Here is a 22,500-nt window from a genome sequence, read left to right as displayed (position 1 = left end):
GTACTTGCTAGTAACATTTTTTCTTCTCTTTAGACAGTGTTAAAGTACTAAGGTTAAGTTTTGTCTGCCACTTTTTACAGTTGAATAATATGTCAATGTAAGCTCTTAAAAATGTCACAAAACTGTTGTCTTAATTTTACAGGTGCACTAAGCCTTCCAATGAGGGGCTTGAGCAACAATACTCCTCAATTAAGTCGTAGCTTATCACAAGGTACGCAGTTACCGAGCCATGTAACACCAACAACAGGGGTACCAACAATGTCACTTCATACGCCCCCATCACCAAGCAGGTATGTCATGCATACGACAGTAGTAGTGACAGATGAAAATACCTGGTTTAGTTTAGTTAGGTTGCTGTAACCTGTTACAAAAAATATTCCTTCACACTACTGACCCTAAAACTGGAAATTGTTTATTGTTATGCAAAAATGTGCTTTTTTACGTGTAGCAAGGGCAGATTCATAAGTAACTTGAGAATAAGTTTGTCAGATGTCCTTCCTTAGATCACTTTTGCGGTATTACAAAATTTTGGGTGATCTCTCCAAATAACCTAAACAAGTGGCTAGGATATCAAAGCCAAAACCTTTCCTAGAGCCATGCATCCAATGTATGACCCAAGTCTGCAGGCATAAGGGTACATAAGTGGACATATGGAGCGTAAATCTTCAGACTATCTTGCTCTAAGTCTGAATGCATATGGTGGTCATTACTACCATTGGCCTGCACTGGTCACCCTCTTGAGGATTTTTCCTTTGTTTCTCAATTGTGTTGCTGTTTGTTGCTGTATTAGAAGTCCACTAGAAGGGGGAAAGTGTGATTGCAGTGGGCATATTCCCTGCAAGCATCTCTGCTCCCAGTGCCTTTTCTGTCTGGGTACAGAGCACTACTACAAAATTTTGTTTCATAGACCTAAGAATACAGTTTTTGTCTCTTAATTCCTACTTTTAAACTCCCCTCCTTAAGTGCCTCACCAAAGCAAAAGTTGTGGACTTCTCTACAGTTTGAGGCCTAAGCCTGATATCGTAACTGCCTAGTCAGACTCAGATGTACTCAGAGGTTGCAGAAGCTGAAGTCCGCCTGACACATGCTCAGACTCCTGCAACTACGACCCTGGTGATGGCCATAATGGCATCTGAGGTTTGTATATCGTAAGTTACTGCTAACAGTGTGAGGGGAACCCCACTTAATCATTTCTGAAGGTATACTGTGGATCTTCTTTATAGAGTGAATTCCAGGATCGATCATCGAGGCTTATCAGGGGTTAGAGACTCTGCATTTGTTCAAAGTAGACATCACACCAAGAAAAAAGCAACAAAATGCTAAAAACATTTCTTCCCTCCAGACATTCAAAGAAAATAAGTGGATGGATTTTTCATAGAATCTATTTAATGCCATAGTGGCAATCTGACTACCATTCCTTTCAGAGCCCACTACTACTGTTTTGTCTTTCACTCCACAAAAGAGGCAGACACTTCTGAGCATAAAAAGGAATGCGACTCAGATGAGCACTCTTTGGCCTGTTCAGCCCAAATCCATTTACCAGGTCAAGTGGCCTCAGGTGATGAAGATTCGCTTTCGCCAGACTCCCCTGTTGAAGAGGCTTCATTTGGGGAAACTGTGATATGATGAAGCATTCTGGATGGCAATCAAAGCAGGTTTTTGCAGTTCAACTGAGGTACTATAATGTCTTGGAAGTAGGCACCCCTGGTCGTGCACCTCCTGTTCTTGAAGCTTTTCCATCCACTTCCACTATACCAGATGCCCAGCCACTAGCACCTAAAAGGACTGACATGTTTTACAAGTTACCTGAGGACTTGAAATGTTTGCAGAAAATCCTGTGGCAGACCCCTCTGTATGCCTTCTAAGTTGATTCCTGCTGACAGTGTTTTTCCTTCAAATAAAGACTGCTGAGCAGTGGACAGACTGGAGGAAAAGATTTGTACTACTTCCACTGTAGCTTTCAGAGGTCTGAATTATACGTCTGAAATCACTAAATCCTGTCATCTTTCCTCAGCAGTTTAAATAAAATTTTGTCCTCCCCTGAACAATCTTCCAATAAACAACAGGCTTTATCTTTGGTGTCACAGGCATCCCAAGTAGCTAGGCACAGCTTTAAGTACAGGTATGAGGCAGTGGAAGCCTCCTCTAGGGCAACTGCTACAGGTTCTGAGATCAGGATGTGTACTTGATTGTGTTCTCAGCCCCTTCTTGAAGATATTATGGTGTGAAACTCCTAGACTTTTCTTTAAACAAAGACCTTTTGTCTAGTCTGGATGCTGCCAGTCTTTTCAGAGAATTTCATGACCAAGGTAAAAGTATGAAGGACTGCAGACTGATTGAATTTTTTTTTTTTTAACTTCTGTGCCAAGATACTAAAGGAACTCCTATGCAAAACCCACCGCTTTCTCATAATGACAAAAAAAAATGCCTAGGAAAAGATTCCAGGACAAACCCAGCAGGGATTCTATTTCCGGGAGGCCGCCTTACCTAAACAGGTCTGCCTGACTACTAACTTTCCATCTCTCCATCCTTTGGTTCTTTCCTTCCATTTAGAAACTGGCTACTCATCACTTCAGACAAATGGGTGCTCTGTCATATAAGTGGGATACAGAATGACCTGGAAAGAAGTCAGTCCTTTCATTGGCATTCCTCCTCCACAAAATAATTTACAATTGCTCTGTTCCATCATTCAAACCTTGCTAGACCAGTTCACAATAGAACTGGTGCCTCCACAATATGGAGAAAGGGGTTATATTCCATAGTATTTCACAGGCCAAGAAAATTAGGTGAGTGGAGATCAATTCTGGATATCTCAACCTTCAACACCTTTCTCCTTGTTCCATCTTTCAAGATGTTATCCCTGCAGGCTGTGCTTCCATTTATCCTTCCTCAAGGCTTCATAGTGTCTGTGTACCTAAAGGATGCCTTTCTTCACATTTCTGTTCACCCAGCTTGTAGGAAATTTGAGGTTTTTCTTCTGCCAAATCACACTTAAAGTTCTCTGCTTTGCCTTTTGGAATTTCTACAGCCCCCAGAGTATTTACAGAGTGCCTCAGCCCAGTAATAGCTTACTTCATGATTTGGGGAATGCAGATATTCCCTTATTTGGACAACCTTAATACAGATCACATCTCAACAGGTACTCTTAACTAATTTCAGATTTACCATTACCTTAATTCAGGACCTGGGTTTCACGCAGTCAGTCTGAAAAAGTCAGTATTAATACCTACCCAAAACCTAGTTTTCTTGGTACAGGCTAGACGCCAAACTTAAACAGGTCTTTCTTCTTCCAGACACAGAGCCTGATCAATTACTTCCTTTCTGTTTCTGTTCTTCCCTTTAAGTCCTGTACTGCAAGAGAGATCCTCAGAGCATTTTTTTTTCATATTTGCCTCATCCACAGTTGACTGGCCTCCCTTATGGACACCTTATTTGACTTGTTTGATCCCTAAAGGGTGAAAACCTGTTAACCCATTTGTTCTTTTCAGACTAAGATGTAGCGGTCGGTATTGCCATCTGCTTTGATTTGGTGATTTTCTGCAAGTTCCAGCTCCCTGAGCATGCCTATTCCTTAGGGAGGCATGCGGTAGACATGTCATACGCAAGTGACGTAAGCTTGCAGTTGACTGCTTCCCTCCCTTGGAACAGGTGCTTTGTGGGCTTCTATGGTATCAACTCAGGAAATCTCTTGGCATGCACACCCGTAGACACTCACTTTCCTCCCGGAAACCCGACCGTGCACAACCCATTCACTGATTCCACCAACCTGCATCTGGGCTGCCAATTAAAAACCCAGGTCATCCAAGTTTTAATCAGGGCTATAAGCCTGTACACCACAGAGCTAATAAGGCACACTAAGTTGGCTTTTAAAGAAGCATTTGCAGATGTTCTTCGTCTTCCATTGCTGCAGTCCTGACTATTGGGTATAGTCCGCGTCCAGTCGGCCCGAATACCAGAGTATAAGGCTGACGTCGGTCAGGGCGCATTAGACTGACGTCAGTACGTCAGGGTACTAATGCGCATGACCGACGTCATATCCCCAGTCTTTTTTGCCGCATGGTCCGATGCAGAAGCAGTTTTGCGAGTGCAGGTTGGCGTACTGAAATATTTCCGAAACCGGAGTTTCAGACCGAAACAGAGTTGGCTAAGTACCCGTTGGGGAACATTTTGATTTTGTCTTGCCTCAGTATTTTACCGGATGTCAGAAAAAGTGAATAACTGTATTTCTTGTGGGAAACAGATACCGCATAGGGATTATCATACCTTGTGTATACCTTGCTTAGGGCCTGAGCACGGCGTTGTTGGTTGCCGCTCTTGTGCTAGGTTTAACAAACGCACTATTAAGAGGAGGTTAGACTGTGCCAGGTTAGTGTTTGGGAAGCGTTGCAATTATAAAATGACGACGGATGCTCCGGCGCCGCTTCCTCAAGAAGCGCAAGGATAAAACAGTGAAGCCTAGGGTTGAGGAACCGGCAGTCCCGGACGTCGGTTCTTTAGAAGGCTCAGTGGAGCCGGAGGTTTTGCCAGGAGTTTCCATGGAGTCCCAGGCAGAAACTATACTCTTACAGGATGTGCCTTCTCAGGAGGTAGGCCAGGCTGAGGGGGCTTCTCAGGTGACTGTTCTTCCCTCTCTTCCCAAGGTAGTTAGAGCCTCTCCTTCTGTTGCCAAAACTTCTTTAAGGGGTAGGCCTAGTTCAGCTTTAGTGCGGGCTTCTCCTAGCATTTCGGGTTCTGTACCTAAGAAACATATGCTTAAAATGGCAGAAGATTTGATTACTATGATTAGGGGTTCTATGCCTCCGCCTGATAAGAGGCCTAGGGTGGAACCGGAGTTTGATAGTTTTGAGCAGTGTTCAGAGGCTTCAGAATCTTCTGTGGAAGAGATGCAGGAGTATCCCACTTATTCTGATTCTGATGTGGATGATTCCACTCCTACAGCTTCTCCGCCTGAGGATTTCTCATTTTCAGAGACTTTGCATTCCATGAGGGAGCACTTTAAATGGGAAGGCCAGGATTACTCTGATTCCAGGAAAAGGCTTGGGAGTTCTTGTTTTACCCCAGCATAGGCCTTTAGCTATTCCTCCTGTGTTGAATGTGGTGGAAGATGTTTTTGCAGAGGCTTCCCTGAACCCTGATTCTTTGCCTCCTGCTCCTGTTAAGCCTGATAGGTATTATAGGGTGCCCGAAGCTCATAAATATTTGTTTAAGAGTCCTAGGGCGGACCCAGAAACTATTTCTCAAGGGCCTAAGGGTGTAAAGGCCTCTGTGGTTAAAAATCCTGTTCCCACTGATAAAGAGGCAAGGGCTTTGGATAGGTGGGGAAAGAAAGTGTATACTTCTTCCACTCTAGCCATGAGAGCTTTGAATTGTCAGTTTCACATGCTAAAATATCAGAATTATCTCCTTTCACAATTGAAATCTAAGGTGGATGCTTTGGCGGAAGGTATTGAGTGTAAAGAGTTGCTGGATTTGGTTCATGTGTCTGAACAAGTGGGTAAGCATTCTTTGCAATGTGGTTTTGATGCTGTACAGGCCTCCTCGAGGGTGGCTGCTACCAGTTCTGTTCTTCGCAGGCATGCATGGTTGAAGGATCAGAATTTAGCTGAGCATGTTAAGACAAGGATTTTGGATGCTCCTTTACAGTCTGATGTGTTGTTTGGATCGCCTGTGGAAGCAGTTTTAAAGAAAATGGAGGACAAAGCTAAGTCTATGCAAACTGTTAAAGATTTTTTGCAGGTGCAGCCACCGAAGTTTAGTAGAAATTGGCCTGCTAAGGGGTGGACATATCCTGCTTATGATTCTCAGTCTAGGGGTAGGTCTAGGCGTGGTAGGGGCAGGCCTCAAGGTTCTTTTAGGCCTAGAACAGGAGTTCGCCTGCTCAGACTTCTGGTGAGGGCAGGGTCAGTCCTTTCGTAAACAGACCCAATGACCTGTCTTTTCAGCTGCCAGCAGATTCTCGTTTGGCAGCTCCTTTGGGAGGAAGACTGTCTCTTTTCAAAGAAAATTGGGATTTAATTACTCAAGACAAATGGGTGTTGGATATCATTCACCACGGTTACAGATTTTATTTCCATACAATCCCCCCTTTCAAAGGCATGCCAGACGTTCCTCCTCCACAAAGAAAAGAGGCTCACAAGCAAGTTTCTCAGTTACTTCACATAGGGGCCATTCAGCCAGTCCCTGTATCAGAAAGGGGCCTAGGATTTTATTCTCGCCTGTTCCTTGTACCAAAGAAGGGAAACACGTGGAGACCAATTTTGGATTTATCTCTCCTCAACACTTATCTGGACATTCCCAAGTTCAAGATGTTGACGTTACAACAGCTTTTACCTCTGCTGGGCAAAAATCACTGGATGGTAACTTTAGATCTCAAAGAAGCTTACCTTCATGTGCCTATAAGGCTAAGTTGCAGGAAGTATCTGCGGTTTCGAGCTGGAAATTCTCATTATCAGTTCTCTGCATTGCCCTTTGGCTTATCTACTGCGCCCAGAGTGTTCACAAAGGTTCTGGCTCCAGTAATAGCTTATTTCAGGCTTCAAGGAATTCAAATCTATCCTTACTTGGACGACTGCCTGATTCTGGCTCAAGAAAAGGAAGTTCTTCTACAGCACCTGGAATATGTTATTGCAGTGCTAAGATGCCTAGGGTATTCTGTGAACGAAATAAAGTCCAGTCTAGTACCCTCTGAAGACATGTGCTTTCTGGGTGTGAGACTGAATACAGCAGCCCAGATGGCCTGGTTAACCCCGGACAAACAAAAGAGTCTGTCACTTTACTTCCATCAACTATCGCATCAGTCCGTGCTGACTGCAAGGACAGTCCTTCAAGCATTAGGGTTCATGGCATCTTGTATTCTGGTGCTTCCCAATGCCAAACTGCATATGAGGAAGTTACAATGGTATCTCAAAAATGTATGGACACAGCACTGCCAGGATTTGGACACTGTCATTCCAATAATACCTTGCCTTCAAAAAGAATTCTTGTGGTGGGCTCAGGAATGTCACCTAAACAAGGGACTGTCTGTGACCCGGCCAGAGGCAAGTCAAATCTTGACGACAGATGCCTCGGACATTGCTTGGGAGCTCATCTAAATGGAAAGTGGATACAAGACAAGTGGCCTGCCCGACTACAGCATCTACATATCAACATGAAAGAGATGTTAGCAGTCCAGTTTGCATTAATGGCTTTCAAGGAGTTACTTCTTCCAGGGCAGGTGTTGATTCTAACAGACAACACAACTGTCATGTGGTACATCAACAAGCAAGGGGGAACACATTCTTATCCTCTATGCAGGCAAGCAATGATTTTATGGGAGACTGCGCTAAGCCTGCAACTAACTCTTCAGGCAAGGTTTCTGCCAGGAGCACAGAACTCCTTAGCAGATGTGTTAAGCCGACAAATCATGGATCCCCACGAGTGGAAACTGGATCTTCATGTATTTCAGAAACTGACAGTGTCATGGGGAACTCCAGACATAGATCTGTTCACTTCTCCACTAAACCACCAGCTGCCAAAGTATTGCACAAAGGGGTTTCATCACACAGCTTGGAAAGTGGATGCTCTGTCTTTCAGTTGGAAAAACCTTCATGTGTATGCCTTTCCACCTCTACCTCTTCTTCCAAAGGTACTGTTAAAGGTCAGACAAGACAGGCCAAGGATGATTTTGATAGCTCCAGATTGGCCTCGGCAACACTGGTACCCTCTACTACGGAGTCTGGTAAAGAAGCCTCCATGGCCTTTACCTCTGATTCCTCATCTGTTATCTCAGAAGGACGGTCATCTGCTCAATGTCAAGCTACACTCTCTTCATCTAACAGCTTGGCATATTCTGTGTTGAAACACAGCAGGTCTCAACTTCCTCAACAAGTTTTAAATGTGATTATGGAAGCTAGAAGACCTAGTACAAGGAAAGTGTATGCAGAAAAATGGAAGAGATTTTTATTTTGGAGTACGGCAAAGAATTTGGAGATTTCTGAGCCTAATTTGAGTGTGGCTCTTCAATATCTTACTGAATTATTGGACAAAGGTTTGTCCTTCTCTTCCATAAAGATTCATGCTGCAGCAATTTCAGCTCACTATGATTGTGACCCACCTATGTTTTCGCATCCTTTGTTCAAGCAGTTTCTTAGAGGGGCAAAGAATATAAGACCCCCACGTAGAGCTCCTACTCCTGCTTGGGATCTCAATTTTGTGTTGGAAAAACTTACTCTACAACCTTTTGAGCCTGCAGCTACTGCTGAATTGAAATACTTGTCATGGAAGACTGCTTTTCTGTTGGCTATTACTTCTGCAAGAAGGGTGTCTGAGTTGCAGGCCCTTATGGCAGTAGAGCCCTTTTTGATTTTTCATAAGGATAGGGTATCATTACGTACTAATCCTTCTTTTATGCCTAAGGTGGTTTCTAGTGTGGCTTTAAACCAAACTATTCATTTGCCTACCTTTTTTGCAGACCCTCAAAATAAAGGGGAAAAGATTTTGCACACTTTAGATGTACACAGGCAATTGCGTTATTATTTAAGCAGGACTAAGGATTTTAGGCAGTCTCAGCAGTTGTTTGTTTCTTTTGCTTTGAGTTCTCAGGGCAAGCCTGTGTCAAAACAAACTATTTCTAGGTGGATTGGCTTTTGCATTGCATTTTGTTATTCCCATCATGGCAAGGAGATTCCAGCTGGGATTAGGCCTCATTCCACTAGGGCTACTGCCACTTCAACAGCATTTCTAAGGGGTGGCAACTAAGGATATTTTGGAAGCAGCTACTTGGAGTTCAGTGCATACTTTCTCTAAGCATTATCACCTTCCTATCTACTCTAAGTCTAGGGCTGGTTTTGCCACAGCTGTTTTGCAAGGCATGTTGTCAGCTCCTACTTCTTTATAATTTGCCAGCCTCCCTTACCTCTGCTTTGGGATTCTACCCAATAGTCAGGACTGCAGCAATGGAAGGCGAAGAACATAGTACAGTTTTGTACCTACCATAAATGTAGATGTTCGAGGATTCCATTGCTGCAGTCCAATTTACCCTCCCTCCTTCCCTCTGTATTTAGGGGTGGTTGTGTAGGTGAGTTTACATGTTTATATTTTTGTATATATTGTTGTATATATTGTACATGTTTTTGGTGCAGGTTTTTTGGGGTTTGTCTTTTTAGGGTCTTCTGACATCTGGGGCAAGAAAAGACTGAGGATATGACGTCGGTCATGCGCATTAGTACCCTGACGTACTGACGTCAGTCTAATGCGCCCTGACCGACGTCAGCCTTATACTCTGGTATTCGGGCCGACTGGACGCGGACTATACCCAATAGTCAGGACTGCAGCAATGGAATCCTCGAACATCTACATTTATGGTAGGTACAAAACTGTACTTTTTGTCATAGTGATCCTCTTTGGGTTCTGGTAGATGAAACTTTTTGAAGCATGTGGCCCTAAAATTGACTGTGCGTTTCTGAGGCTTTGAGTGAAAACACTGCATGACATATGTACCATGGATACTGTGATGTGCAGTATTTTTCTGAAGAATGTGTGACTCTGGCTGCTAGATTGAGGTTTCACTGATAATCTGCCTCCCCTCCTTTAGTTTTAGTTAGCACCTTTTGTTAAAATCTCCATTGTTGAGGTCACTGAATGACTCTAGTTCCACTGTGGCAAAGCTACAGGAGTGGATGACTTTCTGCCATGGATGTTGGGATATCATACATAGTGTATCTTTTCATTGTTGCTTGGAAAGAGTGGTGGTTTCTATTTTCCAAAAATTGAGCAGAAAAAATGTGTTCCATTTGTAGAGGAGTCGTGTTTCTCAGGCTGTTTGAGAAAACCTTTACTTAGATGCAGGAAAAGGAGATTTCAGTATTATAGCAGGATGAAGCCCCGACTACTACCCGGATAACCAAAGTTTGATTACTGTCCCGAGCGCTAGAGGTGCCGGCTTGGGGAGGATAGGACTGAGAGGCTGATGCCAGTTTGGTTATCCTGGATTATGGGAGGTAGCAAGGACCTCTGCTGTACTTATACCCATTTGAGGCTGAATGCATTGTGGTTATACCTGCAGCAGTAGGGTCAGAGTGGAGGTATGCATTCCAAGTGACATGAGCTGTAGCCAGGTATGCACAGTAGTGTACATGTAAAGAGGCCAGTATAGCAAGCTAAATCTGTTGACTGCCTTTGGGCATTGAGGGTTTAGGATACACAAAAATTATCCTAATGGCTGCTTAGATGGCTGCCTCTTGCGATTCACTGCTGCCTAAGTGTGGTACATGGTTGGTAGCTGATGGAGAGAAAAAAAAAGAACATTTAAAAAAAAGAGAGAGAGAGAAACTGTTGTAGTCATGCCAGTGTTTCACAAAGAGCGGTGCAAATTCTGTCTCCCATAGAACAGTGTTTTCATTCTCTGTTTGTGTATGAATATCGAAGGGGGATGACGAAGGGATTGTGGGAGTTGAATGGTTGTTGCTCAAGGGTAGGACTTTTGGCAAGCAGGTAGTGGGGAGAAAAAGCGAGTATTAAAAAAACAGAGAAAGAAAGAAGACAGGCTTTTATAATCATTAATCTGATTCACGAGGAGCAGTGCCGTTTCCCTCCCAACCATGAAACACTGATTTAGTTCTCTGTCCTGCTGTGGATATTGAAAGGATCATCAGAGTTTGCCAGAGTCATTCACATCTGTTTAGTGAACCTGGACAAAACAATTGTGACTAATCAATGTGCGTTCTTTATTTGGATCACTACTGCAATTATGACCTTCAGAAACTCTGCTACAGGCAGTGTTTGATACCTAGCCTGACTTCCAGAGCTTTGCATCCCCTGATGTTCATCGTGCATACAGCTGCAGTCATAACAGATGGGGTTTTCCTGCCGTCAGGCAGGTCCTTGGTCGGCCGAATTCCAAAGTCTAGATCCGGCGTCGGATGTCGTCGCTTCTTCCCTGACGTCAGTGCGACAGGGGTATAAAAAAACACAGCCGACGCCATTTTCTTCAGTCTTTCTTGCCGCGCGGTGCCCGAAGCAGAAGCAGTTCGCAAGTGCCGGTCGGCCAGCTCCTGAGATTACGAATATTTTTCAACCGAAGTCTTCTTGAAAGCTAAGTACCCCGTTGGGGAAACTTTTCTCGTTGGGCTTATTCAAGAGCTGCTTCCTGAGTCCATTTGTTTGGTTTTCTTTTGTGGCTTAGTTGTTCTTTTCTTAGTATGGAAACTTTTCTTGCCTCAGACCGATGTCAGACAAAGTTAATAATTGCATTTCATGTGGGAAGCAAATACCGCATAAGGATTTTCATTCCCTCTGCATTCCTTGCTTAGACCCAGACCACGACATCTCTGCCTGTCATTTTTGTGCTACATTCAACAGACGCACTATTAAGCGGCGGGCGGAGTTCGCCCAACACTATTTTGGCAAAAAGTTTAATTACATTATGTCGTCGGATACTCCAACTCCAGTTTTGAGTGAAAGACGCAAATATAAGGACCGACATACGAGGTCCGCGACTTCTACCGACACCACGCTAAAGCCGACTACAGGTGCTCCGGTTCTCAGCGAGGTGCCTATGCAGCCCCTGACTACCGATGACACTTCATTGGCGGTGTCTTCTGTGCCCGAGGTCGCAGGCTTTTCGGCCCACACCCTGACTACAGATACCGAAGCCACTCTTGGCGGGGAAAGTTTAGACAGGCCTGCCACCTCTCAAGGTGTCTTCAGGCCTTCTTCTTCTTTTTCCATTAAGGCTTTCACTAAGTCTAAAGCAGCCATGCATACTGAAAGACAAGCTCCACAGGGCCCCTCTCAAGGCCCCATGCCTAAAAAGCAGATGCTCAAAATGGCTGAGGATTTGATTACTCTTATCAGGGGTTCTCAACCCCCCTCGGACAAAAGGCCCAGAGTGGAGGAAGAATACCCTTCCTCGGACCAGGCCTCCATTCCTTCAGAACATTCTGAAGACCAGGAACATTCATACTCCCCTTTTGAAGATTCTGATGCAGAGGAGTCCATTCCCTCTGTCTCCCCCCCTGAGGATTACACTTTTGGGGAAACCTTACATACCTTGAGGGAACACTTCCACTGGGAAGGCCAAGAGTACTCAGACTCCAAGAAAAGGCTTAGGGATTTCCTCTTGCTCCCTCAGCACAGGCCTCTGGCTATACCTCCTGTCTTAGACATACTAGATGATGTGTATTCGGAGGCCAGCCTTAACTCAGATTCTTTACCTCCAGCTTCAGTCAAGCCTGACCGGTATTACCGGGTGCCTGATTCACACCAATTCCTATACAAAAGCCATGCGGCTGACCCGGAAACTATTTCACAGGGTCCCAAGGGAATTGAGGCCTCCACTGCCAAAAATCCATTACTTTCAGAGAGAGATTCCAGAGCTTTAGAAAGGTGGGAGAAAAAGGTATACACCTCGGCCACCTTAACCATGAGGGCATTAAACTGTCACTTCCATATGTTAAAGTATCAACAGTTTCTGTTATCTCAGTTGAAAAGCAAAATGTCACAACCTGAACAACCAGACTTGAAGGAGTTGCAGGATTTGTTACATAGTGCAGAGCAAGTGGGTAAACATACCTTGCAATGTGGTTTTGATGCTTTAGAGGCCTCATGTAGAGCTGCTGTTACAGGTTCAGTCATACGTAGACATGCTTGGCTCAAAGAGCAAACCTTACCAGATCATGTCAAAGCTAAATTACTAGATGCACCTCTTCAAAAAGATGTATTGTTTGGTGTTAAAGCTGAGGAGGTATTAAAGAAAATGGAGGAAAAGGCAAAATCAATGCAAACAGTGAAAGTTTTCCTACAGGTACAACCTCCACGTTTCAGTAGAAATTGGCCTTAAAAAATTGGTCCTTTCCAGCCACGGACAGACCCCAAAGAGGCAGATACAGGCGCCCGAGGGGTAGAGGGCAATCTCAAGGATCATTTAGAGGCAGATAATGGCAAGCACCTACACAAAGAGGTGGTGAGGATAGTTCACAGCCATTCAGAAAGCAGAACCAATGACTTTCCCCTTTGTATGCCAAGCAAGGCTCAAATGGCAGCACCTTTAGGCGGAAAACTGGCATTATTTTCGACAAATTGGCATATTGTCACAAAAGACAAATGGATCCTGGACATTATAGACAGAGGCTACAGATTCCACTTTCACACCCTTCCAAAAATGAGAGGCATGCCAAACCTGCCACACAATCAAAGGGCAGAGGCACAAAAACAAATTTCAGATCTCATGGACATGAAAGCTATTCAAGAGGTACCTGCACAAGAACAGGGTCAAGGTTTTTATTCCAGACTATTCCTGGTACCAAGGAAGGGCAAAGATTGGAGACCTATTTTGGACCTATCCATCCTAAACACATTTTACTCGTACCAAAATTCAAGATGCTCACATTACAGCAGCTTCTTCCCATGCTGGGCAAGGAGTCTTGGCTGGTAACATTGGACCTCAAGGAGGCATACCTGCATGTCCCAATCAGACAAGATTGCAGAAGATACCTCAGATTTCTTGCAGGTTCAACCCATTATCAATTCTCTGCATTGCCCTTTGGCTTATCTACTGCACCCAGAGTGTTCACGAAATGCCTGGCATCAGTAATTGCCTTCTGCAGACTTCAAGGGATACAAATATACCCATATTTGGATGACTGCCTGATCCAAGCGGACAGCAAACACATACTTCTGAAACATCTGGCGTTTGTAATAATGTTGTTGAATTCTCTGGGATACACAATCAACAAAAAGAAATCAAGGCTAATACCCTCTCAAACAATAATTTTCCTGGGTGCCAGCTTGAATACAAATACCCAGATGGCCTACCTCACGCCAGAGAAACAAGGGCAATAACTCAATGCTTCAGAAAACTGGCAACCTTCACCAGGCTGACTGCAAGGAAAATCCTGCAGGCTCTGGGATTCATGGCATCTTGCATCCTGCTAATCCCATGTGCAAAGCTGCATATGAGGAAACTTCAATGGTACCTAAAAAACTTATGGTCTCAACACAGCCACAGTTTGGAAACAATTATACCACTGATTCCATGTCTTCAAAAGGAATTTCTGTGGTGGGCTCAAGCATGCCAAAGAAACACAGGTCTCCCATTCTGCAAGCCTCAAGCAAATCAAGTCATCACAACAGACGCCTCGGACTACGCTACATGACAGATCGGTGCATTCAGGGCAAATGGTCCCAAAAAGAAAAGCACCTTCACATCAATCAAAAGGAAATGCTAGCAGTAATAAATGCTGTTATGGCTTTCAAAGACCTACTGCATCCAGGCCAGCTATTGATGAGGACAGACAACACCACAGTAATGTGGTACATAAACAAACAGGGAGGAACCCATTCATATCCCCTATGCAGGCTAGCCATGTCACTTTGGAACACGGCTCTGGAATTACAAATCGAACTTCAAGCACAGTACCTGCCAGGCAAGGAAAACACGCTGGCAGACAACCTAAGCAGAAATATGACAGATCCACACGAATGGAAGTTGCATCCTCAAGTTTTTGCAAAGATAATCCAAGCATGGGGAAGGCCAGATATAGATCTCTTTGCCACCCACAGAAATCACCAATTGACAAAATTCTGCAAAAGGACCTTTCATCCACAGGCCTGGAAAGTGGACGCACTCTCATTCAGTTGGACAACAATGACAGTTTATGCCTTTCCACCTCTTCCTCTGCTGCCCAAAGTTCTATTAAAAACCAGAGCAGACAGACCAAAGATGATTCTCATTGCTCCAGACTGGCCAAGACAACACTGGTACCCACTCCTGAGGAGCCTGACGCATTCCCCACCATGGATCCTGCCTCTAATGCCTCTACTACTGACTCAGCACAACTTCAAAACTCTTCACAGTCAGCTGAAAACACTCAATCTAGCCGCATGGAAGATTCCTTAAATTCACAACAGACCCTACTCTCCAAGGAGGTGCAGGATGTCATTTTGGAGGCCACAAGGCCTTCTACTAGAAAAGCCTATTCCGCCAAATGGAAACGGTTTTGTGCCTGGAATCAGAAAAAGGGTCATAATCCTGGAATACTGAATTTACCTCAAATATTACAGTACCTAGCTGAGATGCTAAGCAGTGGACTTTCATTCTCCTCCATCAAAATCCATGCCTCAGCCATTTCTGCAGAATACAACACTGATCCACTCTTATTCTCTCACCCTCTCTTAAGACAGTTCCTCAGAGGGACTAAGAATCTAAGACCCCCAAGGAAACAACCAATACCTGCTTGGGATCTCAATTTCATTCTAGAAAAACTGACCTTGCCTCCTTTTGAGCCAGCTGCTTCAACAGAACTGCAATATTTGTCCTGGAAAACAGCCTTTCTTCTGGCTATCACCTCAGTTCGCAGGGTTTCGGAACTACAAGCCCTCATGGCTGTGAAGCCTTTCATCATTTTCCATCAGGACAGAGTTTCCTTACGAACCAATCCTTCCTTTATGCCAAAGGTAGTATCCAGTGTAGCCTTGAATCAAGCTATTCACTTACCTACCTTTTACCCTAATCCTCAAAACAAAGGGGGAGAGACTACTACATTCCTTGGACATTCACAGACAGCTACGTTATTATTTGGACAGAACAAAGCCTTTCAGAAAATCAGAGCAACTCTTTGTGTCCTGTGCTACAGGAGCTCAAGGGAAGCCTATTTCCAAACAGACAATCTCAAAATGGATATCCCACTGCATACACTTTTGTTACTCTTTCCATGGTAAAACTGTACCTGCAGGCATCAGATCTCACTCCACAAGGGCCACAGCTACCTCTGCAGCTTTCCTCAGGGGGGTTCCTACCAAAGATATTTTGGAAGCAGCCACTTGGAGTTCTGTACATACTTTCTCCAAGCACTATCACCTACCATTATACTCCAAATCTAGAGCGGGCTTTGCCACTGCAGTCTTGCAGGGCATCCTGGCTCCTCCTAGTTCCACTTAGTGCCTACCACCCCTTTTTTAGCTTTGGGATTCTACCCATCTGTTATGACTGCAGCTGTATGCACGATGAACATAGTACAGTTTTGTACCTACCATAAATGTAGATGTTCGAGTGCTAATACAGCTGCAGTCCAGGTTTCCCTCCCTCCTTCCCCTCTTGGGACAGGCCTAATGGCTAACACCTCCTCATACAACCTGATTGGGGTATTCTTTTATGGTGTATTTGCTTGCAACTACTGTTTTTTGATTATATTGCATTGTATTATTACATAAATTTATGTATTGCCTTCCTTCTGGGGGCAGCTGACATCTGGGGCAAGAAAAACTGAAGAAAATGGCATCGGCTGGGTTTTTTATACCCCTGTCACACTGACGTCAGGGAAGAAGCGACGACATCCGACGCCGGACCTAGACTTTGGAATTCGGCCGACCGAGGACCCGCCTAACGGCAGGAAAACCCCATCTGTTATGACTGCAGCTGTATTAGCACTCGAACATCTACATTTATGGTAGGTACAAAACTGTACTTTTTCCAGCCAGTCTGATTTACTCTCACCAGGACTATAACCATACTCCTGATGCATAGAGAAGAAAAGCCTTCATCATCATTTTCATTTCAGAGTTTGAAATGCAGAGCTGGTAGTAGGTGGGTGTACTGTTGGTTATCATGTCCTTTTTTTTTTGATGTTTGTATTGCTAATGTTAATTGTTATATTTATGAGTAGGCTTAGGCTGTAGCATAGTGTATCGACTTATGAAAATAGAGAAATTCTGCTTGAGAGCATCATATCCCCAGCCAGGTCTCACACTTGCAGTGCATTTTTGCCTAGAGACCGCAGCTTGTCTTCCTGTGTTGTACCTGTTTTAAGAAGAAACTGTAAAGAGAAATCAGAGTTCTCCAGTCTTACCTTTGCCTGCCAGGCCACCTGACTGTACAGTCCACCACTGTCATCCTCGTTGGATTTCCTCTCTAAGAAGGGTATATACTAACTCCATACTCAGTAATCAGTGAAGAAAAGGCCAACCTCCACTGGGGTTAAAAGTGGCATTTGGTGAATTTGCTTTTTGGCACAGGCATTTGCTGAAATTACCCACAGGGTTCCCAGTGAAACAGTTTATTCAATCAAACCTTGTCTACCCATCTAAACACTGAGTCTTTCTCTGATACTGACATGAAACAAGCAAATGGGAAGAAGGTTAGAAAAAGTGTGGCAAGACAGAAAATGAAGCTTGGTGGCCCATGGAGTCTGGACTTGTGAAGCAACAGTAACTGTGTCACAATTCTTTTCAGCTGCATCCCACCTCAACTCTTAAGTCCTATTTGTTCTGAACAATCCTCACAGATGATTTGAGGATGTCTAGGTCTTTTTTCCAGCACAATAGAATATAATCACAGAAGGCAAATGGTTGCTGCAGATTGTGTACCATGGATCATTATTACAGTTTGTATGTTCCAGAATTTCAAGGAATGCTTCAAGTGCCAGATGACCAAAGACTTGTGTTGGTATTTGCACTGGAGGGGCTGCTATAGCGGGCCACAGTAGGAGAAGTGCCATGAAGAGAGGGAGTCATATTTTCTCTGATGCCAAGAAGAGGTACCGCTAAGAAATATCTACTTCCTGTCGAGACTTAAATTCCTGAATGTCCCAGATTTCATGATACTAATCTTGCATGCTAATTTATTCCTCTTGTTTCTTCATGCCTTGATGAAAAACATAAGACTGACGGTTGCTTGCTTACAGAAATCCTTGCAAAGGGACCACAAGGTCTTTGTCATATTCAAGGCAGGGGGATCCCACTGCAAGTTTATCTTCAGGGTTAGCTGTTGTGCCTAAGATCTTTAAAAAAAATTAGTTGTTCCAGTACTAGTCTACTGCAGAACCCAGGACATTCAGATATACATTTACCTCACTAACTTGCCTTATCCAAGTCCTGGAGCATTAACCTGGACCCTGAACTGCTTTCAAGACTTAGAACTCTTGCTCTTAGCCTTCACATGTCTAGTCTGTACCCTTCAAGTTGCAACAGAAGGTGTTTGTCCTCCTCTGCTACATTTTTTTGTTGCCATGGCTGAATGAGTCAACAGGTGAATTGCTGAAGATCCTGGAATACTTGGAATGCATCAGTTTTCTTCGTGTTTCACTGTTGCAGTCATTACATTAGGGTTATCTGCATGCAGTAGCCCTCAGTCGGCCTAATTAACAAAGTCTTGGGTCCTATGTCGGTTGCTGTCTCTTCTTCCATGACGTCGGGTCGTCAGGGGTATAAAACATGCTGCCGACGTCATTACATCAGTCTTTCTTGCCGTGCGGTGCTTGAAGCAGAAGCAGTTCGCAAGTGCCGGTCGGCCAACTCCTGAAATTTTCGTTTTCAAGTTTCAGAACCGAAGTCTTCAACTAAAAGCTAAGTACCTCATTGGGGAAACTTTTTCTTGCGCTAAACCGATGTCAGTAAAAGTAAATAGTTGCATTTCTTGTGGAAAGCAAATACCTCATAAAGATTTTCATTCGTACTGTATTCCTTGCCAAGGCCCTGACCACAACATACTTCGCTGTCAGTTTTGTGCCTTATTTAAACCACAAACTGTCTGTTGTCGGTATATTTGCGCTTCTAAATTTTTTGGTGCTCGGTTCAATTATCCTGATATGTTTTCAGTAAGCCATCCAACTACCGACATTCTGAAAAAACACAAAGCTAAAGACAGAGACAGGCCGCCCAGTTCGCCGGTACTCAGTGAGGTGCTTTCGCAGGCCCTGATACCCGATACTTCAGATTTGCAGGCCTCTACTGAGACCCATTTGGAGTCCGGTGTGCCGTGAGAAACTTCAACTGTGGAACCTGCGGATGGCTCTACCTTTGGTGGGTCCGGAGCCGCTGTGCAGGCTCCGGCTTCGGAGGATATATTCAGGCCTACTGACTTGCATATTAAACCGACGCCATCTTCTTCTTCAAGGCCTAAAACTCGAACTATGCCTAGAAAACTGATGCCCAGACCGCATGGTCAGGCCTCTATGCCTAAAAAACAAATAAGAATGACTGAAGACCTTATTACTTTAATCAGGGGAAGCCAACCTTCCCCCTCTATGAGACCTTGGATTGGGTTTGCTTATGATACTTCTGACCAGGATTCTGAAATTTCTGTTTCCTCTGATGACCAGGATTTACCCTGATCTACCTATGAGCATTCTGATGCTGAGGACTCTATTCCCTCTGCTTCCTTCCCAGAGGATTTCTCTTTTGGTGAAACCTTGCATACTCTCAGGGAGTTTTTTTGTTGGGAAAGTCAGGATGTCTCTGATTCTAAAAAGAGGCTTAGAGATTTCTTACTCCTGCCCCAGCACAGGCCTTCAGTTGTACCTCCTGTACTGGACATTGTTGATGATGCCTTTTCAGAATCTAGCATGGCCCCTGACTCTCTAACTCCTGCTTCCAGTAAACCTGATAGATATTACAGGGTTCTGACTCTCACAAGTTCCTTTTCAAAAATCCTACTGCAGATCCTGAAACCACAGGGACCCAAGGGCATTAAAGCTTTGCCAAAAATCCTACCCCCTCTGATGGAGACTCCAGGGCGTTGGATAGATGGGGGGGTAAGAAGGTATACACTTATGCAACTTTGGCCATTAGGGCCTTGAATTGCCAGTTTCATATGTTAAAGTATCAGCTGCATATTATTGGATTGCTTAAACAGAAAATGATGATTCCTGATTGTGCTGAAAGTAAGGATTTACAGGATTTTATGCATTCTGCTGAACAAGTTGGTAAACATACATTGCAATGTTGTTTTGATTTACTAGAGGCAACTTGCAAGGCTGCAGTAATTGGGTCTGTACTTAGAAGGCATGCTTGGCTTAAGAAGCAATCCTTGCCAGATCATGTTAAAGTGAAATTACTTAATGCTTCCTTAAATCAGGACTGCCTGTTTGACAACCAGGCAGAAGAAGTTCTTAAAAAGATGGAGAAAAAAGCTAAATCTATGCAAACTGTTAAAGATTTTTTACAAGTACAACCTCCCAAGATATTTAGTATGCATTGGCCTTCTAAGAATTGGTCCTTTCCTGCCTCTCCCAGACCTTCTCAGTCCAAACCCATGCTTCAGTCCCAGGGGACGCACAGGACTAAGCAGTGGGGAGCCTCCACTTCCAAATTTGGGAGTAATAAACCCCCCCCATGGTAATCTGCCTCAATGGCTTCTTTTTAAAACTTCCAAGCACTTCTTAACTGACTGCCCCTTTGGGGGGAAAGATTGCACTTCATGCAAAGAACTGGGAACTCATTACTGAGGACAAATGGGTTTTAAATGTAGTGTCCCAAGGATACAGATTTCACTTACACATGTTACCAACTCCAAGCTGTTGGCCAAATCTACCTCAGAATCAGTGGACAGAGGCCTAAAAGCAAGTAGTCTCTCTCTTAAGCTTAGGGGCTATTCAGTTGGTACCAGAAGAGGAAAAGGGACAAGGTTTCTACTCGAGATTTTTCATGGTACCCAGAAAAGACAATTCATGGCGTCCTATCCTGGACCTGCCTACTCTAAACACCTTTTTGGTGATTCCAAAATTCTAGATACTGACTCTTCACCAGTTGCTTCCTATGCTAAGCAAAGATGCCTGGTTGACAACACTACATTTAAAGGAAGCATACCTGCACATCCAAATCAGGGAATCTTGCAGAAGAGACCTACGCTTCAAAGCAGGTCACACTCACTATCAGTTCTCTGCACTGCCCTTTGGCTTATCTGCTGCGCCCAGGATATTCACAAAGTGCCTAGCTCCAGTCATTGCACTTTGCAGGCAAAGAAATATTCAAATATACCAATACCTGGACGATTGTCTAATTCAGGCAGAAAACCAGGACATACTTTTGAATCATCTGGCTCTTGTACAAAGGGTGCTAACTTGTCTGGGGTACCCCATAAACGAAAAGAAATTACACCTGGTACCCTGTTAACAAATTATATTCCTGGGAGCAAGCTGGAATAAAACTTCCCAGATGGCTTTCCTCATGCCAGAGAAACAAATTCACTTGGCAACCTACTTTAAACAAGTGGCCATAAAAACCCTGCTATCTCCAAGGCAAATACTACAAGCCTTGGGGTTCATGGCCTCCTGCATTCTTCTAATTCCATATGCAAGATTGCATATGAGGAAACTAAAATGGTATCTAAAAAGCCTATGGTGTCAACATTCTCAGGATCTAGAAGCAGTGATTCCTATCATTCTTTGTCTATGCCTAGAGTTCCTTTGGTGGGCAGAGACCTGCCTCCAAAACAAGGGACTACCATTCACACTACCCCATGCCACCCAAACCCTAACAGACGCATCAGACTATGCATGGGGGGGGGGGCGCACCTGGCAGGGAAGTGCATTCAGGGCAAATGGAACCCAATTCAAATGCACAGTCACATCAGTCATTAAGAAATGTTAGCTGTACAGAATGCTCTAACAGCCTTCAAAGACCGCATTCTTCCAGGACAATTAATGGTAAAGACTGACAACACCACTGTTATGTGGTACATAAACAAGCAGGGGAGATATACATTCTTACCCCCTCTGCAGACTAGCCATGGCATTGTGGAAAACCGCCTTGAACTACCAAGTCCATCTACAAGCTCAATTCCTGCCAGGAAAATTAAATACACTGGCAGACGGACTAAGCAGAAACCTCATGGACCCACACGAGTGGAAACTGGAACCAAGGATTTTCAGCATGTTGACAGGCAAATGGGGGATCCCAGATATAGACCTGTCTGTTTGCTTCCCCCCAGAACTATCAATTGGAAAAATGTTGTACAAGGACTCCCCACAGACAAGCTTGGAAAGTGGATGCTCTGTCTTTCAGCTGGAAAAACCTATCAGTTTATGCCTTTCCTCCTCTGCCTCTGCTCTCCAAAGTACTACTAAAGATCAAACAAGACAAACCAAGGATGATTTTGATTGCACCAGCTTGGCCACGCCAACACTGGTACCCCCTCTTGCCAGTGTGTCACTGTTGGGCCCATGGCACCTGCCTCAGACTCCTACCCTGCTGTCTCAGCAGGAGAACCAGATTCTGCACCCTCAGCTTCAAACACTGAACCTAGCAGCCTGGCTAATTACCTAAGCTCTCCTTTACCATCCCTCAGTAAACCAGTGATGGATGTCATTTTAGAGGCCAGGAGGCCTAGTACTAGAAAATCTTATGCTGAAAAATGAAAAATGGAAAAGATTCTAGGCCTGGAACCGATCTCAAGGGATGAGCACAGCAGTGCCCAATTTACCTCAGATTTTACAATACTTAACTGAGATGCTTCACAAGGGCCTGTCTTTTTCCTCAGTAAAAATTCACACCTCAGCCATTTCAGCTCATTATATAATACAGAACCTCCCCTCTTCTCTCTTCCACTGCTCAAGCAGTTTCTCAGTGGGGCCAAAAATTTAAGACCACCCAGGAGAGCTCCAACTCTAGCCTTGGACCTTAACTTTGTATTGGAGAAACTCACCCTTCCTCCTTTCGAGCCAGCTGCTACTGCAAATTTAAAATTCCTTTCTTGGAAAACAGCTTCCCTTTTAGCCATCACTTCAGCAAGAAGGGTATCTGAATTAC

At 44.2% G+C, this 22,500-nt stretch overlaps 1 protein-coding gene across 2 annotated transcripts in view; it reads left to right on the top strand.

The window, feature by feature from the left end:
* Window positions 1–22,500, top strand: part of CNOT2 (CCR4-NOT transcription complex subunit 2) — a 2,080,381-nt gene that overhangs the window by 189,546 nt on the left and 1,868,335 nt on the right. For both annotated transcript variants that reach the window (XM_044087993.1, XM_044087992.1), the window contains exon 3: window positions 143–290. In XM_044087993.1, coding sequence (XP_043943928.1) covers window positions 143–290 — 148 coding nt within the window. The remainder of the gene's footprint in view (window positions 1–142; window positions 291–22,500) is intronic.

Source organism: Protopterus annectens, chromosome 11.part0 (genome assembly GCF_019279795.1).
Source record: "Protopterus annectens isolate FY-2018-M chromosome 11.part0, PAN1.0, whole genome shotgun sequence".
Taxonomy (NCBI): domain Eukaryota; kingdom Metazoa; phylum Chordata; order Ceratodontiformes; family Protopteridae; genus Protopterus; species Protopterus annectens.
The sequence above is the reverse complement of the archived record's forward strand: the minus strand, read 5'-3'. Positions and strand labels throughout refer to the sequence as shown.